Source organism: Canis aureus, chromosome 1 (assembly GCF_053574225.1).
Source record: "Canis aureus isolate CA01 chromosome 1, VMU_Caureus_v.1.0, whole genome shotgun sequence".
NCBI lineage: Eukaryota > Metazoa > Chordata > Mammalia > Carnivora > Canidae > Canis > Canis aureus.
This window is the reverse complement of record NC_135611.1, coordinates 119,737,609-119,765,390: the sequence shown is the minus strand read 5'-3', so window position 1 is coordinate 119,765,390 and position 27,782 is coordinate 119,737,609. Positions and strand designations below refer to the sequence as shown.

General features: G+C 47.8%; 1 protein-coding gene across 1 annotated transcript in view; it reads right to left on the bottom strand.

Annotated features, from left to right (window-relative positions):
• RHPN2 (rhophilin Rho GTPase binding protein 2) overlaps positions 1-27,782 on the bottom strand; it is a 56,612-nt gene that overhangs the window by 18,205 nt on the left and 10,625 nt on the right. Inside the window, exons 2-4 of the mRNA XM_077856017.1 lie at positions 25,815-25,930; positions 10,470-10,598; positions 7,743-7,818 (exon numbers count right to left, since the gene is read on the bottom strand). Coding sequence (XP_077712143.1) covers positions 7,743-7,818; positions 10,470-10,598; positions 25,815-25,930 — 321 coding nt within the window. The remainder of the gene's footprint in view (positions 1-7,742; positions 7,819-10,469; positions 10,599-25,814; positions 25,931-27,782) is intronic.

Below are 27,782 nucleotides of genomic sequence, written 5' to 3'. Positions count from 1 at the left end.
GATCCCCCTGTATGTATATTTTAAAGATTTCCTTTTCTCGCTTCGGTAAAAAGGAAGGTTGAAGTTGTTTTTTTGTTTTAAAAGGTCTATGCGGGGGTGGGGGGGTGCGCCTGGCTGGCTCAGTGGGTAGAGCACACAACTCATGATCTCGAGGTCGTGAGTTCAAACCCCACATGGGGCACGGAGCCTACTAAAAAAATAAATGCAATGCAATGTCTTTGCGGCACATGTAAGCGACTGTGCAAGTGACAATACACCGAACAATTCTGGCAAATGTCCCAGGCACCCGGGGGCTCCGATGTTCATGCTACGGGCTGCCTTCAATAGCTGGGCCCAGGGGCTTCCTGGCAAAGGAATCGCATGTCTAGGGCCTGTGAGGAGCCTACGAGCCTCAGGATCTGCACTGGGGAGCGCTGTGAGAGCAGCTCTGGGCACTTCCACAAACGAAGCACCCGAGAGACCCCCTAACCGAGTCCATGGTCCAGCGTTTGAGGACCACCCCGCGAGCTGGGTCAGCCACAGGTGCACACCTGCTATATGCCAGGCACTGTTCATGTGCCTGGGCCCCCTCGGTGAGCAAAGCAAAGACATTTCCTCATGGAGCATCTATGCTCACAAGGGGACGCAGACAGTAAGTAACAGGCACAACAAACAAGTAAATTAGGGGCGCCTGGGCGCTCAGTGGGTTAAGCATCCACCTTCAGCTGAGGTCATGACCTTGGGGTCCTGGGATTGAGCCCCACATCGGGCTCCCTGCTCTGCGGGGAGTCTGTTTCTCCCCCTCCCTCTGCCCCTCCACCCCAGCTTGTGCTCTCTCTTTCTCTCTCTCTCAAATAAATAAAACTTTCAAAACAAACAAATAAATAAATTATATCATATACTAGAAGACAGCAAGGATGATGGGGAAAACACAAAACTAAAAATAGTATAAGGGGCACCGAGATGGCTTCTTGCATAACATCTGCCGTAAGCGCCGGCTCTCCGTGGCTGCAGCAAAGTTGAGGACAGACATGTTCAACTAGGTTTTTTCAAGTGTCTGTGCGTATATTCTCATCACACGCTTTCTACACTAAAACCCCTCCTGCTTTTTTATGTTCCATGCACATATGCACACACACACTCACACGCCCTCGTCGTATAAAAATGAGGTTCTGTTGAATGAATATACAAATTGGCTGTGCTTTTCTTTTTGCACTGGCAGCATGGCAAACATTTTCATATGCCACAAAATAATCTATAACATGACTTTAAAAAAATTTTTTTAAGATTTATTTATTTTAGAGAGAGCAAGCGAGAGCACATACATGCAAGGAGGGAAAGGGGCAGAGGGAGAGGAAGAGAATCCAGCAGACTCCCTGCTGAGTAAGGAGCCTGACATGGGGCTCGATCCCAGGGCCTGAGGTGAAATCAAGAGTCAGATGTAGGGACGCCTGGGTGGCTCAGGGGTCGAGCATCTGCCTTGGGCTCAGGGCATGATCCCGGGGTCCTGAGATCGAATCCTACATCGGGCTCCCTGCATGGAGCCTGCTTCTCCCTCTGCCTATGTCTCTGACTCTCTCTCTGTGTGTCTCTGCTGAATAAATAAAATCTTAAAAAAAAAATTATGTAAAAATGATCTGGAGGACAAAGTTCATCTAGGGCTTCTCTGATGACATCCCCGAAAGCAGTGTTAGGGGGCACCGCTCAAGGATGAGAGAGACTCCATCCTTTTCAGGACAGCATATTGCTCTGTCAACTTCTGCTGTGGACACTGGCAAAAATTTTCTCAAAATTAGGAGACAAATCATACTTAAAATAAGTTTAAAAAAAAAAACTTTCACGTTAGCCTCACAAAAGTCCAAGAGATTTCTGGTAAATTCTAAATGCATTCCTAGGCTAGATCAAACATATTTAGTAGGATAAAAAGTATTTACCTGAAACCTACTGTAAACATCAAGGATAAGACAAGGATTATATAACATAATCCTCTTATAGGACATAATTCTAAGAATTCTCTAGTCAACAAATTAAGACAAATATTAGAAAGAAAGAAATAACAGATTTTTTTAGCAAAATAATGGCATATTCACAAAACCTAGAGTGTCAAGTGAAAAACTACTAAAATAAAAAAGAAAGAGAAACTACTAAAATAATAGGAATTCAGTGAAATGGCCACAAAGTTAATAGATATAAATCAATACTCTTCCCTTCTTAGATAACCCATAACCAGTTAGAAAAATATAACAAGGAAACAATAACTTCCCAATCCCAATATCTTAACAAAAGTACAATATTCACAGAGATAAAATTAAATTCATTAAGCAGCTAGGCATTAAACTTTACTGAAAGACCTAAGTTATTTCATTCTTTCACGTATTCATCAAGGCCTTTTTTTTTTTTTTAATTTCCAGTATCGTCAACCTATAGCATTACATTAATTTCAGGTGCACAATATAGTGATTCAACAATTCTATACGTTGTTCAGTGCTCATCATGATAAGTGTGCTCTTCATCACCTTCACCTGTCTCCTCCGTCCCCCCAACCACCTCCCCTCTGAGAACCAGCCCTTTTGTTCTCTATAGTGAAGAGTCTGTTTTTTTGCTGGTCTCTTTTCTCCTTTTTTTTTTTTTTTAATTTTATTTATTTATTCATGAGAGACACAGAGAGAGAGAGACAGACTGAGACACAGGCAGAGGGAGAAGCAGACTCCATGCAGGGCGCCCGACGTGGGACTCGATCTCGGGATTCCAGGATCACACCCCGGGCCGAAGGCAGGCGCTAAACCACTGCGCCACCCAGGGATCCCCTCTTTTCTCTTTCTTTCTTTGTTTTGTTTCCTAAATTCCACATATGAGTGAAATCATATGGTATTTGTGTTTCTCTGACTTATTTCACTTAGCATAATTTTCTCCAAATCCACCCATGTGTTGCAAATGGCAAGCATTAAATCATTTTTTAAAATAAGACAAACATGGTCCCTGCCCCCATAAGACTCGCTATTTGTTGACATCAACAATTCGAAATATTATGCTCATAGATGAAAACGTGCCATATTACACAGCTACAATTTTGTCCTAAGTACGCTATGAATCTAACGAAATGTCAATCAAAACCCCAGGTACCATTTTGGGGAAACTTAACAAAATATGGAAGAAAAAATGTAGGAGAGAAAAAGCCAAGAACATGTGGAAAAGCATAGTAATAAAGGAGGCTTGCTCTAAGCGCTATTAAAAGACACAGGGAAAAAAATAAATAAATAAAAGACACAGGGATTAAACAGTGAGCAATGGATAGACAATGAAACCAGGCATGGATCAGAAACAGGCGGAAGTAGGTTCAAGAATCGGGTGTATAACAAAAGCCAGGGTTCCACAGAAGTGGGAAAGGCTGGAGCACCCAGCAGGTCCAGACAGGAAGAAGGTGGCACCCACAGATGGCATGCTCGATGCAAATTTAAGGAAAGGGCTAATACAGTGGGGTGGGCAGGGTTAAGGGAAACCACAGGGGTGGAACCTCCAGGGCCATTAGAACCCCAGAGCTAAAGGGTCAAGAAGGAGAAGGAGCTTCTCCAGGGAACCCTGGAGAGGGACACCCAGGTGGCTCAGTGATTGAGCGTCTGCCTTCAGCTCAGGTCGTGATCCTGGGGTCCTGGGATCAAGTCCTGCATTGGGCTCCCTAGTCAGCGGGGAGCCTGCTTCTCCCTCTGCCTGTGTCTCTGCCTCTCTCTCTCTCTCTCTCTGAGCTTCTCATGATAAATAAATAAAATCTTTAATCAAAAAAAAAAAAAAAAGGGAAAGAAAGAAACCCTGGAGAGATGGTTATGTGACGTAGGCCCCCAAAGCCACCAGGACCTTCCCTCTAGGAATGCAAAAGGAAGCCAGCCGAGGAGCTTGGGGTATAAATGCCCGAACCTCCCCCACCTCCTAGCCCCTTAGTGCTCCTCCCCGTCAGCCACAGGCCATTGGAAGCCACAGAGCAGGAGCCTGTTGCGGCCTCCCCGGCACAGAGCAGGATGGAGGAGGGTAGATGGGCGTGGGGTGTCACAGGGAAGGGCCACCGTCCAGCACCACACATGGCTTCTCTACATATAGTCCAGGGGAAACTGGCTATCCATTTGGTGAAAATAAAAAGTCAGAGCCCTATACCTCGTTTTTTGCCCCCCCGACACATACTAATTCCAGATAAAGATGTGATACAAAACACATTTGAAACAAGACAACTGGGCAGCCCTGGTGGCTCAGTGGTTTAGCGCCGCCTTCAGCCCAGGGTGTGATCCTGGAGTCCTGGGATCGAGTCCCATGTCGGGCTCCCTGCGTGGAGCCTGCTTCTCCCTCTGCCTGTGTCTCTGCCTCTCTCTGTGTCTCATGAATAAATAAATAAAATCTAAAAAAAAAAAAACAAAAAAAACAAGACAACTGGGAGAAACAATAGCACAATGTTGATGCCACCCTGGCGTGGAGGCGCCTTTCTGAAGATGTCACAGATGCACAACTGTAAAGAGAGGAGCTAGTGAGTTCAACAACATACAATCTCAGTGGCGAAAATACATATATTACGCTTCTTAAACCAGTTACTGCTTGTATGACAAAACTTAAAGAAAGAATGTACCGAGAAGTTTTTGTAACACATATAACCAAGGGTTAATATCCTTCATATGTAAGAGCACTCTAAGAAATAAGAGCAAAACTATGGAAAATCAAAGGGCAGAAACAGTCATTCTGAAAGGGAAGAGCAGGAAAGGGCAAAGAAACACGCCCGAGAATGTATTCAACGCTAGCACCGACCAGAGAAATGCCAAGTGTGGCAAGTCATGATTTTGCCTGATTTCACAAAAATCAAAAAGCTACCGAAAAAAAGTCAAAATGGTCACTGAGAGCCAGCATGACAACGTAAGGTGTAGGATGAGAAGCGTAGCGGGTAGGACTGTAAGATGGGCCCACCTCCAGGGGTAAGTAGGTCACGTCCTGTCTCCCACCTACCAAATCCGTTTCTAGAAATTACCCAAAGAGAACACTTGGGTGGTGTGTGCAGATGCTCAGTGTTGGGCTGCTGACAACACCAAGCACTTGGGAGCTGCCAAAAGAATGAGATTAACAACCACCCTGTTCAGCACCTACCACGGGCAGACACCACGCTAAGCCCTCACGGAGGGAAGGGGGTGAGTCACACGCCCTCGTGAGTCAGGCCCTGATTAGAGGAAGAGCCCCAGTGTCCGAAGATTAAGTGCTGAGCAGGTTGCCGAGCTCAGTGGGGAGGGGTGCTGGTGCTGGGAGGGATCTTGCTGGGTCTTGGTATTTTTCCGAATGTTTTGCAACTCTGTTCTTAATCAAAATAAAATACATTAAGCTGTTATTTAAAAACCAAAAAAACAAAAACCACAACCCAAATTCCCTGGAAAGGGAATTTATTTTTGGTGGTGCCTTTTTTAAGATTTTATTTGTTTATTTGAGAGAAAGAGAGAGAAAGAGAATACACATGAACAGAGGGGAGGGGCAGAGGGAGAGGGAGAAGCAGGCCCCCTGCTGAGTGGGGAGCCCAAGGTGACTCAGACCCATGCCTTGATGAAGGCAGGCACTTGACCGACTGAGCCACCCAGGTGCCCCTTGGTGGTACCTTTGAATGAGGCCATTTGAAAGCCCATTTATTTAAAAATAGAACAAAATTGGGCACCTGGGTGGCTCAGTTGGTTAAGTATCTGCCTTCAGCTCAGGTCATGATCCCAGAGTCTGAGGATCCAACCCTGCATCGGGCTCCCTGCTCAGAGGGGAGTCTGCTTCTCCCTCTGCCCCTCACCCGGATTGTGCTTTCTCTCTCTCAAATAGATAAATAAAATCTTTAAAAATAAATAAAATAGAATAAATAAAATAAAATAAATAAAATATAAAATAAAATAAATAAAATAAAATAAAATAAAATAAAATAAAATAAAATAAAATAAATAAAATAAAATAATAGGGGCACCCAGGTGGCTCAGCAGTTGAGCGTCTGCCTTCGGCTCAGGTTGTGATCCGGGGGTCCTGGGATCCAGCTCCCGCATCAGGCTCCCTGCTCGGTGGGGAGTCTGCTTCTCCCCCTCCCTCTGCACCCCCCACTGCCGCTTGTGCGCTCTCTCTTTCCTCCCCCTCTCTCAAACAAATAAAAATCTTTAAAAACTAAATAAGTAAAAATAAAAATAGAACAAAATCTCAGCGTGAAGCTTTGCTGACCATGAAATGCCACAGAGGTGCCAGACAAGCCGTACATTGAAGTGTCCTCATGAAACAGGCCAAACCACTCGTGAAGCACCTGACTATGTGACTCTCCGACAGCCACGTGGGAAGGAGAAAACACAATGTCCCCAGATGTTCTCATTTTCGTATGACTGACATTTGAAGAGTCTCTTTTGGGCTAAAATGACATGGTTGGAAGCCTCAGCTGAATAGCACTTGGCCATGCCTGCAACATGTGATTTTTTTCTTTCCCTCCACTGAGTTTAATGTGGAATTCAGCACGTGACACACTTGGATCCTTACAGATGTCCACGAAATCTCCAAGTTGCTCCAAGTCACCCTCGCACACGCCTGCACTCTTGCAGCCCGGGCACCAACCAACCAATGGAATCGTATAGAAACCACGCTACAGAAGCACCTAAAGACATTTCCACAGACACCAGGATTGTCTTGAGACTCACAGGCACGTGGCAAATGTCACATCTCTAAGTTCGGGCAGCCTGGAAACAGCTGGCAGAAAGCGGCAGCTCCTGGTGTTTTCCACCCAGAAAAACAAATCTGAGAGACTATCAACGTCCCTAGTCAAACTCCAAAATAAACCCTAAATCGACAGGGACCAGGACCTAGACGTAAACAAGGCGGCAGTCAGGAAGTCCCCGCGTGAAAGAGCTTAGGTCAACAGACTTGCAGTCTCTGCTCAGAACAAAGGGCAAGTGCAGAAGCTTTCAACGCACTGATTGCTTTTATTTATTATTTTTAAGATTTTACTCATTTAGGGGATCCCTGGGTGGCTCAGCAGTTAGGCGTCTGCCTTTGGCTCGGGGCGTGATCCTGGGGTCCTGGGATTGAGTCCCATATCGGGCTCCCTACAAGGAGCCTGCTTCTCCCTCTGCCTGTGTCTCTGCCTCTCTCTCTCTCTCTCTCTCTCTGTGTGTGTGCCTGTCATGAATAAATAAGTAAAATCTTAAAAAAAAAAAAAAAAAGACTTTACTCATTTATTTGAGAGAGAAAGCAAAAGACAGAGCATGAGCAGAGGGAGAGGGAGAAGCAGACTCATATTATCAGGGAGGCACAGATGGATAAATCCGTGATTAAGTAACTACAGCGAAATGGTTGAATCTAGGTCCTAAGTATATAAGGATTCACTGCAAAATTCTCTCAGGTTCTAAGTTTAGAAATTTTCATAATAAAATGTTGGGGGTGGGGGGAGCCGGGAAATGAGCGATTCTCCCATAAACATGGCCTAAATTGGTTACTGCATTTAAGAACAGAAAATAGGGTACAATTATAAAGTCCCAAAGCTCGTCCTCCATGGACAGCCCGTGGCTTGGCCTCCTTGGGGGGACGCAGGGCAGGCCCAGGTTTCTAACTTGCCTTCCCGGGCCCTGAGCCTCGGAGGGACCAGAGACGGCACGGGGGCGCAGGAGGGCAGCACTGGGTCCAGGGGTGCCCTGCAGAGATCAGATGACACTCGGCCCACTGGGCGAGGGATACACAAGTCCTGGTTTGTCCTTTTAAACAGTGAGTCCAGTGTCCACTGCTTTGAGACTTACCTTGAGAACGACTGAGAAGTCAACGTCCTTGGTTTCCTTCAGGCCAAGCGGAATCAAGGGGACCGTAAACGCCTCCCTGGAAGGAACACAGTATATGAACATCCCGCTCTGGGCTCAGTGGCCCAGCTCAGGGGACCCCCACCACCTCCCCCACCACCCAGCACAGAGATGCCTCTGGTCACATGCCTGCCTCTGTTCTAAACCCCATCCCAGCACCCTGGGACTCCTGGACCACACAGCCTACCGCATGAGGCCTACCACCTTGGCCTAGGTCCCGACCTCAACCGTTCTTTCAGGGACTGTGCTGAGGACCTCCCACGTGGCAAGTGTGCCTGCTGTGCACGTGGCTCCCAGACCTGGGCACACCAGCCGGCCAGGGGGACCCCCTTCATCAGCTCCCGACCCCAACCTCCTCCCTCCTCCATTCCTCACCAGGGCAGGGCCCCCTCCCCAAACCTGGCCCTCGGGGGCCTCCTCCAATGGGACATCTCCCCCTAGGGGACCCATTACCTGCACGGGGAAGACCTTGAGAGCAGGGACCCCGTATGACAACTCAATGCACCCAGCTCCAGCCCAGGGTCACACCATGGCCAGCGACTTGTCCCCTATGTGGCTTCCTACCAACTGACCACTCAGTTACCCCCCAGGTCACCCTGGAAGTATGCCCTGAGCCTCTGTTCCTAGGGACAGGGGCAGGGCCAACAGGAAGGAAGGGGGACTCGGGCTGTGTTTTGCAAACAGAGACTTAGCTCCCTGACCTGTAACAGAAGACCTCCCAGGGCCGCTCAGCCCTCCGGGGAGAAGGCCAGGCATGCCGGGCAGGGTAGTGGACAATGCAGCTGTAAGCTGACACTGCCTCTGTGGCCGAGGGAAGAAACCACGGGCTGTGCTAAAAGCAGGCGAGATCCAACGGTGGGGGTGCGTGGCTTCCAAGCCCACAGGGAAAGCTGGAACCTGGAAGTGGGGACAGGGTGGGCCGTGCCTCTCTCTGGGCCCCAGCACCCTCCTGCCCTCACCCCACCGGGGCTGGAGGCAAGGACTGCTGTCCCTGTGACTCCCCAGTCCCAACCTTGCGCTACCCTAACTTTCTCCACGACCTTGTAGCCCCCTCGCGTGTTCTCAGCTGCCCGGCCGACCCTCTCCTCTGGGCCTGCCTCACAGGAATGTTTAAAGATCAACGGTGCTAAGAAAGAAAGAACCTGCTCCGAAAGCAGGATGGGGGCGGATGCAGACCCAAGGTGTCATTATGACCCTGCCCAGCTGTGTCCCCTCCTCCCGAGGGCACGGGGAACCGGGTGGCCACCGGGGAGCCACACTGTAATCACGCGGGGGCCTTCCACGCCCGTCCCCGCGGTGGCCACCCTGCACTCCGGCCCAGCGAGGGGGAGCATGACACAACACCCTGCACGTATGCGCAATGTTTGGCCCCGCCTCCCTCACTCAAGGAACTTCAACCTTTGGGCAAAACCCTGGAATCCAATACCACAGTGCAGGTGGGGAGAAGCCTCCCACCTGTTGTTCTGATTAGGTGTGTGCATCCCCCGCCCCCAAACGGGCGGCTCACAGGTGAGCGTGCCTGGGCACAGGGACGGCCCAGGGGCAAGAGCAGAGGCTTCACATGCTGGCTCTGAAAACACCCAATGGCGTGCAGAGGATTGGGGGTAATCAGGAAAAGCACATTCCAGGGGCACCTGGGTGGCTCAGCGGTTGGGCATCTGCCTTGGGCCCAGGGCATGACCCCAGGGTCCCAGGATCAAGTCCCACATCGGGTCCCCTGCATGGAGCCCGCTTCTCCCTCTGCCTGTGTCTCTGCCTCTCTGTGGGTCTCTCATGAATAAATAAATAAAATCTTAAAAGAAAAAAAAAAAAAAGAAAAGAAAAAACATACTCCAAAGGTGACTCGGGGTTCCCACCTGTCAACCTTTTGTTAATCCACAGACCTATTTACTGAATTTCCCCTGGTGCTCACCTACCTTTTGAGAAGCCTCATTTCCCCACGCAGGGTTGGGAAAAGAAGTTATTTCTCCTTAAAGATGGACTTCTCTTTCAAAGGTAGTGCACCTTGGGGAAACTTTCTGAGCTTTCTTTTCTTTTTCCTCTTTTTAAAATTTTATTTAAATTCAATTTGCCAACCTATAGTATAACACCCAGTGTTTCTGATCTCTTCTGAAGGGCCCATCTCAATAGTGCACCTCCCAGCAACACTCCCTAGGGGGAGGCCTCTGAATTGCGGCATTTGTTTCTCAAAGATGTATTGGGGTACGCTTCGGAAGTGTGTCCTCAGGGAACTCATGTGGGTCCCCTGATCTTTGACATAAATGATCCCTGTCAAGCTGTTTCTGCGTTTTTGTGTCCCATCAATAGAATGACCCAGGCAGGCCTTGTGCACGGTGAGGAGGAGGGCGGGGGGAAGAAGGGAAGGCAGTGTGGGCCCCCACCGGGCAGGCTGGCTCTCAGGGCTAACCACAGACGTGCGTCCAGGGCATCATCACGGCAGAGCCACATGACAGGTGCCATCTCTTCATCTGCTCCCAGCTGCACAGCACCCCCATCAAGCTACGTCCCCAAGCATCCTAGGACAACTGGAGGCGCAAACCTCAAACCGATCAATCCCTCTCTTCCCAAAGTGGGGTCGGCCACACCCTCAGGCCTGGGCACCGTCCCTGAAACTGCAATTTCCGAGGCTCAGAAGGTTAACTGGAAGAGAGAGTAACTGGCGCCACTTACTCCGTGCTCTGATAGACTCCCACTGAGATGTTCAGCCCTTCCAGCTCTTCCTTGAGCATCTGCAGGTCGGAGTTCACGAAGCTCAGCTCCAGGCGCACCTGCTCCCGTACCTTGTGGTTCGTAGCTACTCTGTTAGAAGAGGAGGGGAGGGAAAGTACCTTCAGCCACGCTGCCCAGCTGCCGGGGAGCAGACCTCCCAGCCCCCATAAGGAAGTTCTGAGGGTTCACTTGCAGATGTGAGTGCCAGATGTGACCAGGTGAGACGTCTCAGAGGCGCTCAGCACCTGGCCCATCTTGAGCCATGTCTGCCAGTAAACGGACCTGGGACAGAGTTGATTAACTGCGCTGCCAGACATAAATCTTAAAAGACATCCCTGCAAAGAATTAGCTTTGAGAAAAGAGAACAGCTCCCAGCCACCCAAAAAAAGCCATAAATTATCCCTTTGAAAGGAAATGGATAAGAAAACAGAGGGGTAGGCAACGCTCCCCAGCTCATTTTCTGACCCAAACCAGAGGAAGGCATCACAAAGAAGCAAAACAACAGATCGATATCCTTCATGAATATACATGAAAAAAAAAAAAATCCTCGACAAAATATTAGCAAACCTAACATGGCAATATTTCACAAGGATTATATATTACAACCAAGTGGGACTTATCCCAGGATTGCAAGGTTGGTTTAAAATCTAAAAAAGCAATTATTGTGTCTCTGTGTCTCTCATGAATAAATAAGTAAAAAAAAAAAAAATTAAAAATAAAATAAAATAAAATAAAATAAAATAAAATAAAATAAAATAAAAAGATTTTATTTATTTATTCATGAGAAACACAGAGAGAAAGAGAGACAGAGGCAGGCAGAGACACAGGCAGAGGGAGAAGCAGGTTCCATGCAGGGAGCCTGATGTGGGACTCGACCCCGGGTCTCCAGGATCCTGCCCTGGGCTGAAGGCGGCCCTAAACCGCTGAGCCACCCGGCCTGCCCCAGTGACATCCACTTTTGCTATTTCTAATCACTACTGAACTGGAGCTTCAAACCAGTGACAATAGGTAAATAAAGAAATTAAAGGCATGTGGATTGGAAAGGAAGAAGTAAAACTGTCTTTATTCATAGATGACACAATCTGGTATGTAGAAAATCCCAACGCATTCACAAAACACATACTGGAACTAATAAATTTAGGAACGGGGACACCTGGGTGGCTCGAGCTGTTGAGCACCTGCCTTCGGCCCAGAGTGTGATCCTGGGGTCCGGGGATGGAGTCCCACATCGGGCTCCCTGCGTGGAGCCTGCTTCTCTGCCTCTCTGTGTCTCTCATGAATGAATAAATAAAATCTCAAAAAAAAATAAAAAATAAAAATAAAAATAAATTAAGGAAGGCCACAGGATAACAACTCAATATATGAAAATCATTTTTATCTCCACTACTCTTAAGATGAAATTAAGAAAATAATCTCATTCACAACAGCATCAAAAAGTATAAAATACTTTGGAAGACATTGAACAAGACAAGTATAAGATGTGTACACTGAAAACTACAAAACGCTGCATATTAAACTGAGAGACAGGCCATGTTTAGGGATTGGAAGATCCACTATTGTCAAAATGTCCATTTTCCCTAATTCATGTCAATTCAATGCAGTTCCAATCAAAACCCCAGTGAGCTTTTTAGTAGATATTGACAGATTCGTCCTACAATGCGTGCGGAAATGCAAAGGACCTGGACGGCAAATAATTTTGAAAAAGAAGAACATGGGCAGCCCAGGTGGCTCAGCAGTTTAGCGCCGCCTTCAGCCCAGGGCCTGCTCCTGGAGTCCTGGGATCGAGTCCCGTGTCAGGCTCCCTGCGTGGAGCTTGCTTCTTTCTCCCTCTGCCTGTGTCTCTGCCTCTCTCTCTCTCTCTGTGTCTCATGAATAAATAAAATATTAAAAAAAAAAAAGAAAGAAAAGAAAAAGAACAATGTTGGAGGACTTATGCTATCGGATTTTAAAGCTCACTATAAATCCACAGCAATCCAGATAACGTAGTATTGGCGTAAGGACAGGCAACAGAACGAAACAGATAAATCCTTACATTTACGGTGAACTGATTTTGGCAAAGGTGACATTTCAAGAGAGAAAAGACAGTCTGGTGCTGAAGCAGTTGGACATTCCTAGGTGTGCCCCTGTCCCCAAGACCACCCCCACATGCAGTGATTCACCAGGAGGACCAAGAGGACTCCTAGTGGAGGTGCACTCATGGCTCTGAGTTATTTCAGCAGATGGGCGAGGTGCGAGGCGTGAGGCCTGGAGGGAACCAGGCACAGGCTGCTACGAGTCCTCTCTCCCAGGAGTCACCCAGGACATGCTGAATTCCTCCCGCAGTGTTTTGACAGCACGTGTGAAACGCTATCTACTGAGCAAGCTCGCTCGAGACCTAGTGCCCTGGGTTTTTTTCCTGGGGACTAGTCAGGTAGGCCCTCGCGTCTAGTGTGCTCCAAAATTCCAGGCCCCCAGAAGGACAGCAGGTGCTCGGCATGAACCGCACTGTTTGTGCAAACAGTTCAGGCACAGTGAGCCTCTCTTAACCAGTTCTGGAAATGGTGGAAACTATCCCAAAATTAAATTTCCAGACACCAGCCAAGGGCCAACCTGGCAAGGAGGCTGAGGATAGCTGTCTCGGGTCTGCTCTGCTAACTCTTTTCCCCACAATCAAGAGAAAAATAAACCTTGACCTACATCTCGCCCCTATACGTAAATATTAAGTTAAAATGGATCAGAGACTTCAGCATAAGAGCTAAAACTCTATCACTTCTAGAAAAAAATATACAAGAAGATCTTCATGACCTCGGGCTGGGCAAAGTGTTCTTTACTATAAATCAAAAGTACGATCCATGGAAGAAGAAATCGAACTGGATTCTGTCCAATTTAAAAACTTCTGTGATTCAAAAGACAGCATAAAAAAAAAAAAAAATAGAGCAGCCCCCGTGGCTCAGCGGTTTGGCCCCGCCTTCAGCCCGGGGCCTGATTCTGGAGACCCGGGATTGAGTCCCGCATCGGGCTCCCTGCATGGAGCCTGCTTCTCCCTCTGCCTGTGTCTCTGCCTCTCTCTCTGTGTGTGTTTCTCATGAATAAATAAATAAAATCTTTAAAATAAAATAAAAATACAATAAAAATAAAAATAAATGAAAACAGTGGCAGCCCCGGTGGCTCAGCAGTTTAGTGCCTGCCTTCGGCCCAGGGCGTGATCCCGGAGTCCCAGGATCGAGTCCCGGGTCGGGCTCCCTGCGTGGAGCCTGCTTCTCCCTCTGCCTGTGTGTGTGTGTGTCTCTCTCTCTGTCTCTCATGAATAAATAAAATATTTTTAAAAAATGAAAACACAAGCCACAGCCTGGGAGAAAAATATTTGCAAATTAGATATCTGGCACAGAATTTGTGGGACGCCTGGGTGGCTCAGTCGGATAAGTATCTGCCTTTGGCTCAGGTCAGGATCCCAGAGTCCTGGGATGGAGCCTGCTCAGGCTCCCTGCTCAGCCTCTCCCTCTGCTCCTTCCCCTACCCCTCCTCATGCTCTCTCCCACTCTCTCTCTCTCTTACTCATTCACTCTCTCAAATAAAATACCTAAAAAAAAAAGAATCTGTATCTAGAATATATAAAGAGTTCTGTTAATTAAATAATAAAAAGACAATATAATCTTTTTAACAGACAAAAGATTTTTTTAAATTGAGATCTAATTGGGATCCCTGGGTGGTGCAGCGGTTTAGCGCCTGCCTTTGGCCCAGGGCATGATCCTGGAGACCCGGAATCGAATCCCACGTCGGGCTCCCGGTGCATGGAGCCTGCTTCTCCCTCTGCCTGTGTCTCTGCCTCTCTCTCTCTCTCTCTCTCTCTCTGTGACTATCATAAAAAAAAAAAATTGAGATCTAATATATATATTTTTTTAATTTTTATTTATTTATGATAGTCTCTCTTAACCCCCTTTACCTATTTTAGCCATCTCCCAACCCCCAACTCTGGCAACCAACCATCTGTTCTCTGTATCTATGAGCTTTTTTTTTTTTTTTTTTAGAGATTACACACATAAATGGGATCATCAGTATTTCTCTTTCTGTTTGACTTATTTCACTTAGCAAAATTCCCTCGAGGTCTATTCATGTTGTCACAAATGGCAAGATTTCACACTTCTTTATGGCCAAACAACATTACATTGTGTGTGTGTGTGTGTGTGTGTGTGTGAGTGTGTCATCTTCTTTACCCATTCACCCATGAATGGACACAGGGTATTTCTATATCTTGGCCCATTGTAAGTAATGGTGGGCAATGAACATGGAGGTGCATCTATCTTTTTGAGTTAGTATTTTTGTTTTCCTCAGATAAATACCCAGAAGTGGGATCACTAGAACACATGGTAGTTATATATACTTTTTTAAAAGATTTTACTTATTTATTTATTCACGAGAGACACAGAGAGGCAGAGACACAGGCAGAGGGAGATGCAGGCTCCCTGAGGGGAGCTCAATACAGGACTCAATCCCAGAACTCCGGGATCACCACCTGAGCTGAAGGCAGACACTTAACCACTGAGCCACCTGTGTCCCAGTAGTTCTATTTTTAATTTGTTTTCCATAGTCGATGCATCAATTTACAATCCCACCAACAGTGCACGAAGGTTCCCTTTTCTCCATATCCTCACCAACACTTATTTCTTCTCTTGTTGAGAACAGCCATTCTAAGAGGTGTGAGGTCGCACTGTGGGTTTGATTTGCCTTTTCCTGATGATGAGTGATGTTGAGCATCTTTCCATGTCACCATTGGCCATCTTATGCCTTCTCTGGAAAACTGTCTATTCAGATCCTCCGCCTGTTTTTTAATCTGATTGTTCTTGTGTTACTGATTTGTATGAGCTTTATATATTTTGGTTATTAACCCAGTATCAGACAGATGATTTATAAACATTTCCTCCCACTCAGAAGGTTGCCTTTTCATTTTGTTAATGGTCCTTGCTGTGCATATTTGTAGTCTGATGTAGTTCCACGTGTTTATTTTTTTGCTTTGGTGGTTTTTGCTTTTGGGGTCAAATTCAAAAAATCATCACCATGATCAATGTCAAGCGGCTTACCTCCTATGTTTTCTTCCAGGACTTTTATGGTCTCAGGTCTTGTAAGTCTTTAAAATCTATAAAGAGGGGATCCCTGGGCGGCTCAGCAGTTTAGTGCCTGCCTTTGGCCCAGAGAGCGATCCTGGAGTCCCGGGATCGAGTCCCACATCAGGCTTCCTGCATGGGGCCTGCTTCTCCCTCTGCCTCTGTCTCTGCCTCTCTCTCTCTCTGTGTGCATTTGCCATGAATAAATAAATTTTTTAAAAAATCTTAAAAAAAATATCTTTAAAAATAAATAAAATCTATAAAGAATAAGTCTTTAATCCATTTTGAGTTAATTTTTGTGTATCCTATAAGACGGTGGTCCAGTTTCCCCATCACTAAGAGACTATGCTTTCTCCGTTGTATATTCTTGGCTCCTCTGTATTAAGTTAATTGACCATTTATGCACAGGTTTATTTCTGCACTCTACTCCGTTTCATTCATCTATCCGTGTCTGTTTTTATGCCAATACCACACTGTTTTGATTACTATAGCATTGTAATATAGTTTGAAATCAGGAAACGTGATGCTCCAGCTTTGTTCTTCTTTCTCAAGATTGCTTTGACCACTCAGGCTCTTTTGTGGTTCCATGGAAATTCTGGCATTGTTTCATCTATTTTTTTTTAATTTTTTATTTATTTACTTATGATAGTCACAGAGAGAGAGAGAGAGGCAGAGACACAGGCAGAGGGAGAAGCAGGCTCCATGCATCGGGAGCCTGATATGGGATTCGATCCCGGGTCTCCAGGATCGCGCCCTGGGCCAAAGGCAGGCGCCAAACCGCTGCGCCACCCAGGGATCCCTGTTTCATCTATTTTTGAAAAGTGCCATTGGAACTTTGATAGGGATGGCATTGAATTTATAGATTGCTTTGGCTGTCTGGATGTTTGAACCATATTAGTTCTTCCAATCCATGAGCATGGGTTATCTTTCCATTTATTTATGCCTTCAGTGTCTTTCATCAGGGTCATAGTTTCCAGCGTACCGGTCTTTCACCTCTTTTGTTAAATTTATTCTTAGGTATTTCATTATCTTTGATGCAATTGTAAATGGAATTATTATCTTAATTTATCTTTCTGATAAGTCATTACTGGTGTATAGAAATACAATAAACTTCTATATGTTGATTGTCTATCCTATAACTTTCTGAATTCATGAAACAGACAAGACTTGAATAAACATATTACTAAAGAATAGATATGAATGGCTAAAAAGCGTACAAAAAAGTGCTGGATGTCTTGAGTCAAAATAGGGAAATACTAACTAAAACCATAATGAGGAGACACCTGTGTGGCTCCACAGTTGAGCATCTGCCTTCGGCTCAGGGAGTGATCCCGGGGTCCTGGGATCGAGTCCTGCATCGGGCTCCACGCAAGGAGTCTGCTTCTCCCTCTGCTTGTGTCTCTGCCTTTCTCTGTGTGTCTCTCATAAATAAATAAATAAATATATATATATATATATATATATTTAAAGATGGGACGCCTGAATGGCTCAGTGGTTGAGCATCTGCCTTCAGCTCAGGGCGTGATCCTAGAGTCCCGGGATCGAGTCCCACATCTGACTCCTTGCATGTAGCCTGCTTCTCCTCCCTCTGCCTATGTCTCTGCCTCTCTCTGTATCTCTATAAATAAATAAAATCTTTAAAAGAAATCTTAAAATTAAAAAAAAGTTAAAGAATAAAGTAGCATTAGTCTTAATAGTCAAAAAGTAAATGGGCCAAATCTCTGGTAAAAAACAAAAGACCCATTAACTGACAAATGGATAAACAAAATGTGATATATCCCCAGAATATTACCCTGTTAAGCAATATGAAGGCATAAATTTTACCCAAAGCCTCAAAGCAGACGTTTGGACACTTGCTAGAAGACTCTAGAAGTAAGGGTGCTCCCCTTACTTTACAGATTAGGAATCACTGCAAAAATAACACTGGCAACTATAACCAAGTACTGAGCCAGGCCTTGCAGGGCACATGCCCCTGAACCATCCCGGCAAGTCCTCACATTCCTCCAACCAGCTACCAGAACTTCTTCCTTTGACAGATGAGGACGCCTGGAGTTCATCAGCCAAGAGCTCCAGCCAGCCACAGAAATGGTACCTAATCACCTTCCCCCCCAACCAGCTGATGAAAATCCAGCCACCTGTCATGGGCGTGCTCTGTTCACCGCTTGTCAACCTTTCCTCCAGGCAGTAAAATGCTAAACCTCTTCCCCTACAGTCTGCCCTCTCCACTGGGGCTCTCCTTGCCTCCCCACGTATTTGAGCTCATCCATTTCTCTCCATGATGTATTTATATGTATCCTCTCCCTTCTCTCTCTCCCCCACCCATCACTGAACTCCTCCTCCTGGACCCACAAGCTTATGCCACAGAAAACGCCACACTTGACCCTGACTGCAGATATGATGACACTTGCCCTGTCACTACTCAGTAAGTCTTCACATGTGCACATCTGGGCTTCCCAGCAGGGCAATGAGATATTGGAAGCTCAGTTTGGTGACGATCATTGGTTTGGGGATTTGGGCAGGGAGGCGAGGGGAGCATGATTACCAGTACGAAATACATTTTATATCACAACGCAGTGTACACATCTACATACCCCCCAGAACAAGCCGCACAAGCCTAACTTTGAAACACATGCGATGTATGCCAATATATCCAATTCTATTCTAATCAATAGCCTATTTTTTTAAAAGACTGATATCCGCAACTCTCCAATTCTGATTCTCTGACACCAACTGGGTGCCCAGCAATTCAATTCGATTCACTTCCCACAGGTTAAAGGCTCAGTGCCACAAGACTGCCCCCACGTCAAGTGCCAGTCACAAGGTTGGGGGTGGGGTGGGCACCTGTACTGCACCAGCTACAAATCAAGGGCTCCCCCAACACCCTTCTATGATAACTTGCCAGAATGACTCAGAAAATTCAGGAAAACACTTTGCTTACATTTACCATGGTTTACTTTAAAGGCCACAACTTAAGAACAGTCACATGGAATAGATCCAAAGGTCAAGGAGGGGCGAGCAGCTTTCACGTCCTCTCCAGGCACGTCACCCTCCCAGCATCTTGATGTGTTCACCAACCTGGAAGCTCCCCAACCTCATTGTGAGGGGTTTCCATGGAGATTTCATTACTTCATTACGCGGGCACAACTGATTAAATCATTGACCATTGGCAATTGAACCCAATCTTCAGCCCCCTTCCCCTCCCCAGAAGTCCAGGGTAGCATTGTAAGTTCCAGGTTTGGTCTTTCTTGGCTAATAGTCCCCATTTTGAAGGCCCTGTTCCCGTCATTAAGGAGTCACCTCACTAGCATACCGAAGGCAGGTGATTCCAAGGGTTTTAGGAGCTCTGCGCCAGGAACCAAGCACAGAGACCAAATATAACTATATATATTTATATTTTTTATTTATTTTTAATTAGGCTCTATGCTCAACATGCGGCTCGAACCCACAACCCTGAGATCAAAGTCCCACACTCTACCGACTGAGCCAGCCAGGCACCCCACCCACCCAAATATTTATTTTTTATGATACCACAGCAACTCAATGAATTGATTTCATTACACAGCATGAGTCAAAATCTGCCACTTGTAAAATCTGTACCACAGAGATGTTTCAGAGAATGTAGCTGATTCACTAGCTGATAATGTCCAGAAGGACACAAGGAAAAAAACTGGGAGAAGCTTCTTCTTAGCCCTGGTTTGCCTCTGGCTGAACCAATGGGTATGAAATGTGTTCCACGTCATATTCCCTTCTTCATACAGCCTGCCAGGAAGCTCAGAGAGGAGCTGGGGCCCATGTCTAACAAAGGACATAGAAGTTATAATGGAGAACAAGACCCCTGCCCTCTATTTCCTCCTGTTTGTCCCAGAAATTGGCACTGTCTTTTCCATGTGATGGAGGCTCAACAAATTTCAGCTGATGTAAGAACAAATGGCAGAGTAAAACCCCTCTCTAGAAGCAATGGTGGGGATGGGGAAGCCTGGTTCTCTGCAACAGAGTGGATCCAACTTAAATACAACAATTCATACCCTAAGAGCCTTGCCCAAACATCTGCAGATCCTCCAAATAGGCCAACTTGATTTTTCCACCTCTATATATTGACTTGCCACTTCCCTTCCCTCTTGTCAATTTGAGATTTAGGATTTGCAACAGATCAACAGGCTGCTCTTTGGACACGGACCTCTGTGTGGGGCACTCTGGAAAAAGCTGGTGGCCAAGCAGGGCTTCAGGGTCAGTTTCCACAATGCTAACCTTCGGCTACAATAACGGATTGCCTAGAGTGTGCGCTGCTTCTCTTACAGATGATTTTTCGTGGATTCCTTGGTGCAAGGGAGCTTCTCAAATAAGGTAAGTCAATTAAAAGTACGGGCATCCCTGAGTGGCTCAGCAGTTTAGTGCTGCCTTCAGTCCAGGGTGTGATCCTGGAGTCCCAGGATCGAGTCCCACATCGGGCTCCCTGCAGGGAGCCTGCTTCTCCCTCTGCCTGTGTCTCTGCCTCTCTCTCTCTCTCTCTCTCAAGAATAAATAAATAAATAAAATCTTAAAAAACAAACAAACAAACAAAAAATGATGTATGTGCCCAGGCTGGAAGAACAGCCTGGGATAACATATAAAAATAGAATCAGCTGGCCCAAATTAGGGATTAAAACCAGAGCCTCGGTCTCCTCGATACTGGTGCACGAGCCAAACTTTGGGCTGAGTCTGGGCTGTCTTTCCAAAAGACAACAAATCGCTTCTATGGGCCTCCTTAGAAGAATATGGCTTTGGCTTTTTTTTTGTTGTTTGTTTGTTTTTCTCACCTTTCCCTTGGTTGCAAACCTCCTTTGAGAACCTCATGGCCCAACAGCTGATATTACAGCCAAAAGAGCCCTTGAGGCCAACCAGAATAAGGCACAGGGCACTTCTGCCCCCAAGTCTCCAGCCTACGTTCTCCACGGCCTCCCTCTGGCCTGCACCACCAAGGAAAGGCCTCTTCCCTTGGGTTTTTCATAAACAGCATGCATACACTTGCAAAGTCCAGAATGAGAAGATGCACCACTGACCCACTGTGAGTGATCGACCCAACACGTGTGAACGGGGACGGAAGGCCACATTCAATTATTTCCTGAGGGTACTGACTGCATCCACGCATTCTTCCCCTGAATTTGGAGCCGCTGAGGCCCTCTTCACCTTAAGCAGCCCCTATGCCATAACGGCTTGCTTCTCTGCTCCGAGTCCAAAATTTTTTTAATATCCTGCCGTTTGTCTTAAAGACACACGTGAATTTTGAATGTTGACTCATATAATTCCATTCGCTTCACTGCAACTTTTTTCCCAAGTCTTTCAGTAAAATTGTCCCCCACCCCACCCCCCACCAGGAACAGGCACATCGACGAGCACCGAAGACATGCACCAGCTTTGGAGACCTTACTAGTACAGTTTGACCTTAATCCATCTGACCCCAAATCCTGCGAGTACCACCTGGTGGCCTCATGTGGCCACCCCCCGAGGGCAGCAGAACAGCCGGTCTGGCAAGACATTGGCTCCCAGTGGAGAAGTGCAGGAAGGCAGGCCTCAGGGTTGCCGTGAGCCCCAAAGGCCACGGGGGGCTCACACACCCCATGACACAGACACCTGCCAGCCTCCATCAGAACCAATGGTGTGAGCATCCACTAACCCCAAGTCACTCTTGTTACAGCTGAGGCTACCCCTGGTCACCCCCCACCCAGGACTTCATGACCTGCCGGACCAGAAGTTACAAACTGGAGGTCAGGGGGGATTGTTCACGTGGTCCTCAGGGGGTTCTTTCTCCCACGTCGAAGTAGGTGCCAATATTTAAAAATTCAACTATCAGAAGATTTTTAAAAAGGGAGAGAAAAAGGTCAGATCTCTATCTTCTCTTGAAAAAAACAAAAACAAAAACAAAAAAACCCACAGAACGAGCAACCATAGCCCTCCCCTCCATATGAGGCAAACTGCAGGTGGCCCCTCCAGAGAGCGTGTGCTCTGCACTTTGCCACTGTCCCCCCCACTCCCTATTACGTCGCAGACTGGGCCCAGCCCCTCCAGCCCCTGTGAGCCTCAGAGTGGGCCAGCCCTGCTCTAGCCCAGAAGGTATTAGGGTGCAAGAGGGGAACCCGAAGCCCAAAGACGTTAAATGGCCTGCCCTGGCACAAAGGCCCCATTAGTTAAACTGAACTATGTGGCAGCTTGCTTTAAATTTCACAAAGACCAGGGACGCCTGGGCGGCTCAGCGGTTGAGCACCTGCCTTGGGCTCAGGGTGTGATCCCGGAGTCCGGGGATCGAGTCCTGCATCGGGCTCCCCGCATGGAGCCTGCTTCTCCCTCCGCCTGTGTCTCTCATGAATAAAATATAAAATCTTTAAAATAAAATAAAATAAATTTCACAAAGACCATCACTGTTTCAGAGAAACATCATCATATTTTCACCCCAGCTTTCCTCAAGGGAGGGCAGGGTGTTAGGAAGAGAGAGAGAATAATGTCCTTGCTTAGCCTAGAAAAGTAACTTTAAAATACCTGATGCCTTCCCAGTAAAACTCCATGAAGCTCATGGATTCTGGGTGGACAAGGCTCAGAGGAGGAGAAGACCTTGAAAGGGTACAAAGCCTGGCTCTTCTCAATGCCCGTCCAGCGTCACAGCCCCTACCAATGCAGGTAAGCCCTGGGACTCCTGCATTCCTGCATTTTGGGGCAACACCCACCCAAATGCTCTTTTTTTAAGGTTTTATTTGGGGTGCCTGGGTGGCTCAGCAGTTGAGTGCCTGCCTTCAGCTCAGGGTGTGACCCCAGGGTCCTGGGATCGAGTCCCACATCGGGCTTCCTGCATGGATCCTGCTTCTCCCTCTGCCTGTGTCTCTGCCTCTCTCTGTGTGTCTCTCATGAATAAATAAGTAAAAATAAAATACATTTTAAGAAATTATTTTTATTTATTTGAGAGAGAGAGAGAGAGAGCAAGTGGGGAGGGGCAGAGGGAGAGGGACAGAGAATCTCAAGCAGACTCCACACTGAGCGCAGAGCCCAACGTGGAACTCGATCCCACGACCCTGAGATCACGACCTGAGCCGAAACCAAGAGTTGGACGCTTAACCAACGGAGCCACCCGGGTGCCACCCAAACACTCTATCTTTATCTGAGGGCCTTGGAGCGACACTGAGAACCTGAAAGCAGGCAGGTGCACACACAGGACAGCGGGGGCCCAATTTATGACGGAAACTACCCCTCGGCAGCAGGGACAGCCACCTAACCAGCCACCCGGGGACAACCACAGGACTTGGCTGGGCGCCCTATTTGTTTTCGGGAAACCGTTGGTGCTGCCAGAGTCAGATTAATAAATACCTTTAGGGTTCTCTCTCACAACATTCTCCAGAAAGGGCCACTTTGAACTTTTAGGTCAACTACGAAAATCATTAACAACCCCACCCTACCCGGCCAGCTCCACAACTGCCAACCCGACAATGAGCTTGAACCACTGGGTTTCGGAGCCTGTTTGCTGCTGCCGTTAAAGAACAAGCAGCCAAACCACCCGGTTCCTGCCTTAGCAACGCCAAGGCCCCCCCGCCAGAGAGGGCCTCCCTGATGGCCTGTTCCTAAGGCTGCGCCACGCTGTCACACTTGCCTTTCATCGACGCCCTAGAAAACACGGCCCCTGACATGACCGGACTTGTCTCCAGGGTGTTAAGGTCCCCCCACAAGAGATCAAGCATCGTAAAAGCAAGGCCTCGTTTGACCTGCCTGCGGCCTTCTCCTCTTGGACCTCAAACGCTGCCTGCCACTTCCTGGGTGCTCAACAAATTCATTTCCTGAGTGACCAAGCAGCCCAATCAACTGCAGCCCACTCCTGGGGAGCCGGGGTCCAGGCTGCCAGCCTGTCCCCCTTAGCCACAGAGCTGGCCCCATCAAAGTGTCAATCAAAAGAGGCAGCCACAACTTCCACGGGGGAGGGGGGCGTGCAGGATGGGGATGCATGCAGCCTTCCCAGCCCAGGGCCGCCGCTCCCGAAATCAAGGGCCTCTCTCCAGCTACACCGGCCACATGAAGCCCACTGCACTGTGCACCTGACCGTCCCCAGCTCCAGACTTCCCTGGGGACAGGGACACCGCCAGACATTTTAAAAGGTGAAATGTTGTGGAGCGCCCGACTGGCTCAGGCGGTGGAGCGTGCAACTCCTGATCTCAGGGTCGTGAATCCGAGCCCCAGGTTGGGTATAGAGAAGACTTAAAAATAAATAAGTAAATAAACTTTAAAAAAAAGTGTCGGGCGGAGGGGTGGGGGGGCACCTGAGTGACTCAGCGGTTGAGCGTCTGCGTTCAGCTCAGGTCATGATCCCAGGGTCCCAGGATCGAGTCCTGTATCAGGTTCCCTAGTCAGTGGGGAGCCTGCTTCTCCCTCTGCCTGTGTCTCTGCCTCTCTCTGTGTGTCTCTCATGAATAAAGAAAATCTTTTTTTTTTTTTAAGATTTATTTATTTATTTATTTATTTATGATATACCTAGAGAGAAAGAGAGGCAGAGATACAGGAGGAGGGAGAAGCAGGCTCCATGCCGGGAGCCCGACGCGGGACTCGATCCCGGGACTCCAGGATCGCACCCTGGGCCAAAGGCAGGTGCCAAACCGCTGAGCCACCCAGAGATCCCTGAATAAAGAAAATCTTAAAAAAATAATAATAAGGAGGTGAAATGTGAAATATCCTAAGTTTCACAGTGTCTTCCAGTAATAACCTAGCTTCCATCCTGTTACAGGAGTAGCTAGAGAAGAGGTTCCCAGAACCCTGGCCGCCCCAGGACTCGTGTTCTCTGTTAGTCCACGCCTATCGGTGCCGACACAAGGCACAGCACCGTCGTTCCTGAGCCAATGGTACGTGATTCCATCTTCTGGGCCTTTGCAGGAGCTCACAATAAAATTGAATGAAAGTAAGTCCTGCAGTCCATAAAAGAACATCCAAACACGGAGGGGGTAACATGACGAGTAAGAGTCACCTCCACCCCCATCCTGGGTCTTGCTCCCAAGAGATGATTCTCAAGGCTTCTTTCTCCACCTTTTCTGGAAAACATATATTTGCACAAAAGCAAATGCACAAATCCCCGAAACACATATGCAGGGTGTGGTGTCGTGCATCTTTCTGTTCCCCCACTTAGTATCTCAGACATCTTTCCCAGGGAGCACATACAGAAGGATTCAGACGCGAAGCTATGCTAAGTGATGATCAGAAACCCTCCCCCTGCCTTTCCTGGGCGCTCAGGTGAACGGCCCGTGTGCAGGAGCTGATCACACTCCTTGTGCCTACCTGTGACCGTCAGAGTACTGGCGCTGTTACGAACACCTGGCTTGGTGTATTTGCTTTTCCCAACCACCTCTGAGCAGCCTCTGGGCGCCCAAAGGCCTCCGACAGCGCAGCTGACCCACTGGGAACACCCAACAGCCATATCCTGCCAGGTTTCCAGGTGCCCGGCCAGGTTGCCGGGTTCCAGGTCCCCACGAGCACCCCACGTCCCTTTCCGAGGCTGCAGGAGGCGCCTGTCTCACTCGGCCGGGCAGCAGGCACAGTGTGTGCCCTGATTACCCAGGGCAGGAGGCGGCACGAGGGCTGCCACGCGTCACCCCCCGGAACTCTGGCGGAAGAAGAAAGTCTGTATTCTTCATAAAGAAGAGGAAGCTGGCAAAGTGTCCCACGTTGCACCGAAGGGAGTGGGGAGGGCTCCCAGCCGCCTCTGACACAGGTGAAGTGTCACTGAGTCCTGCGCTTGATAAGTAACTATTTTGCCACCAGAGCCTAATAACGAGTGCCCCAAGGCCACGGGGCTGTACTGGGCCTGTATTAGAGGGACGGACGCTGGCAAGAAAAATGCCCCACTCCCTTCCTCCGGCCTTCCTTTCCTTTATACACCCAACAGTCACCGAGCAGTGATTCTAGGCCAGGCACAGTGTCTCCACTAGGCCACAGAGAAAACAGACAGACAAGTTCCCATAGAAAGCAGGGAATGTGATCAGTGGCTTCCCCCGCTCCCCGCCTCCCAATCACACAAACAGCCTGGGTAAAATACTTGTCTTTAACATAATCAAGCTCTAGGCCAGGAAGGGCCTCTCCAGGCACTGGGAACAAGGAAGGAACCCCCAGAGTTTAAAACCAAGAGCTAGCGTGGAAGCTGGGCAGGCCTGGGAGTTTAGGGATGATGGATAGGCCCCGGGAGAGGCGGACTCCCCACTGAGGCAGAGGAGTAGCAGTCACTTACTTCAGGAGGTTTTCTGCTCCCGTTCTCATCCGCACGGCTTTCAGGATCTGCTGGTTCAAGGCAGCCCTCTGATTCTGCAGTTTGCTCCGGCCAGTTTGCGCAAGGGGATTGCAACCCTAAGGGAAAATGAGAGAGAAACCTTTAGAGGTCCGCCACTCTAAAACCGATGACAGCTTTACGATAACAGAAACGTCTTCAAAACTAACCTGTTCTGAAAAGTAACATCAAGACGGCAAAGACATAAGATATCGAAAAGTATAAAAGAAAACAAAAGTCACTTACGGCAACGAGATTCCGAATACATTGTTTTGGCCCCCCTGCCCACGTATTTTACGCATAGTGTTACTTTTCACGTTACTGCTGTGCTGAGAGTTCCCAAGATAAGCCCCGTGTTCGGGGACTCACTAGGACTCACAGGACTCAGCACGTAACTGCACTCACAGCTGCATGACAGCAACCTAGTAAGGACACAGCTGGATCACAGGGGGAAAGACACAGGTAAAGGTTGGAGCAATCCACGCACGGGCTCCCTTTCCCATGAAGGGTCACATAGAACATATTCTCCCCCCAGCAACAGAAATGCAGCGACCGTGTATAGGATGTCACCGCCCATGCTGGCCCATCAGGAAAATCAATGCCCGGGAATTTTCCTGGGGACTGATCCCAAAGGCACCCCCTGCTAGTGTGTACCCAGATTCTAGACTCCCAGAAGGAAAGGAGGTATCCATCATAAACCACATGGTTTGTGCCAATCTTATTATCAGTTAGGGGATACAGGGAACTCTTCAAGAGCCACTTCCCAGATGCCAAGGAGGGGCCAACCTTTGTAAGCAGCCCCCCACCCCCTCCCCAGAAAGTATTTTTTACAATCTCTGCCAAGTTGATATGCAAAAACAGGTGTCCTGTTCTTCCAATTTGCGATTATTATTGGTAAACTTTTTCTTTCATTTATTAACTGATCACTTGAATTTCTTCTTCGGTGGACGGTCTGTTCATTGTTTCCTAGAGTAACTGGACTGCAGAGTTTCATTCCGAAAAGTTTAAGATCAGAGTAAAAGTTCCATTTTAACCTACTAGTGTGCTTCCCACCCCGGCAGGTAAAAGCCCTGGGAGCTGAGGGAGGGCTCCATTCCTTTTGAAGTTTATCTTTTTACATTCTGCCCATTGGGGGGGGGGGGCTGTGGTTACCCCCAGGGGGTGGCTGGTGGGCAGCACTCCTGGAGGAGACGCCCTTTCTCTGCAGCTGTTCCCCTGTCATTCAGCTCTGCCCCACCTCTGCCCAAGCCATGGCCTTCACCCCAACGAGGGAGAAGTTATTCAGAACCCTAATCTTCTCAGGGATTCCCCGTATCAGTGCCCTTTGGACCAGTGGGTCAGAAACGAGTTCCGTTCCTCCTTCCACAAAGATCTCGTTCTCACTTGCCAGCAGGTCACCACCCACCAGCCCCCCAAGTACAAATTACACAGATTTTCAGAATCCAAGTTGGAATGGTCTTACACGGGACGCCTGGGTGGCTCAGTGGTTGAGCGTCTGCCTTCGGCCCAGGGCGTGACCCCTGGGTCCTGGGATCGAGTCCCAGATCGGGCTCCCGGCGAGGAGCCTGCTTCTCCCTCTGCCTGTGTCTCTGCCTCTCTCTCTCTGTATCTCTCAAGAATGAATAAATAAAATATTAAAAAAAAAAAAAAAGAAAAAAAAAGGAAAGGTCCTACAGTTAACCCCTTTCAAACCATTCAATGACCTCTGATTTAAAATGAAAATCAGGGAACTGTCTTTTTGCAGATAGGAGACTGAAATGTCTTTCATGTGAAGCTAACTGAATATGAGAATTCTAAAATAACAGCCCGCCTCTTTCCTTTCCACTTTCCAAAATTACGATCAAGGGATGGTTTGATCCGACTCAAAATCACACGGTTTCACCCAAGCTGTGTTCCATTTTACAGAGAAGCTTTAATAACAAATTCCTTTAT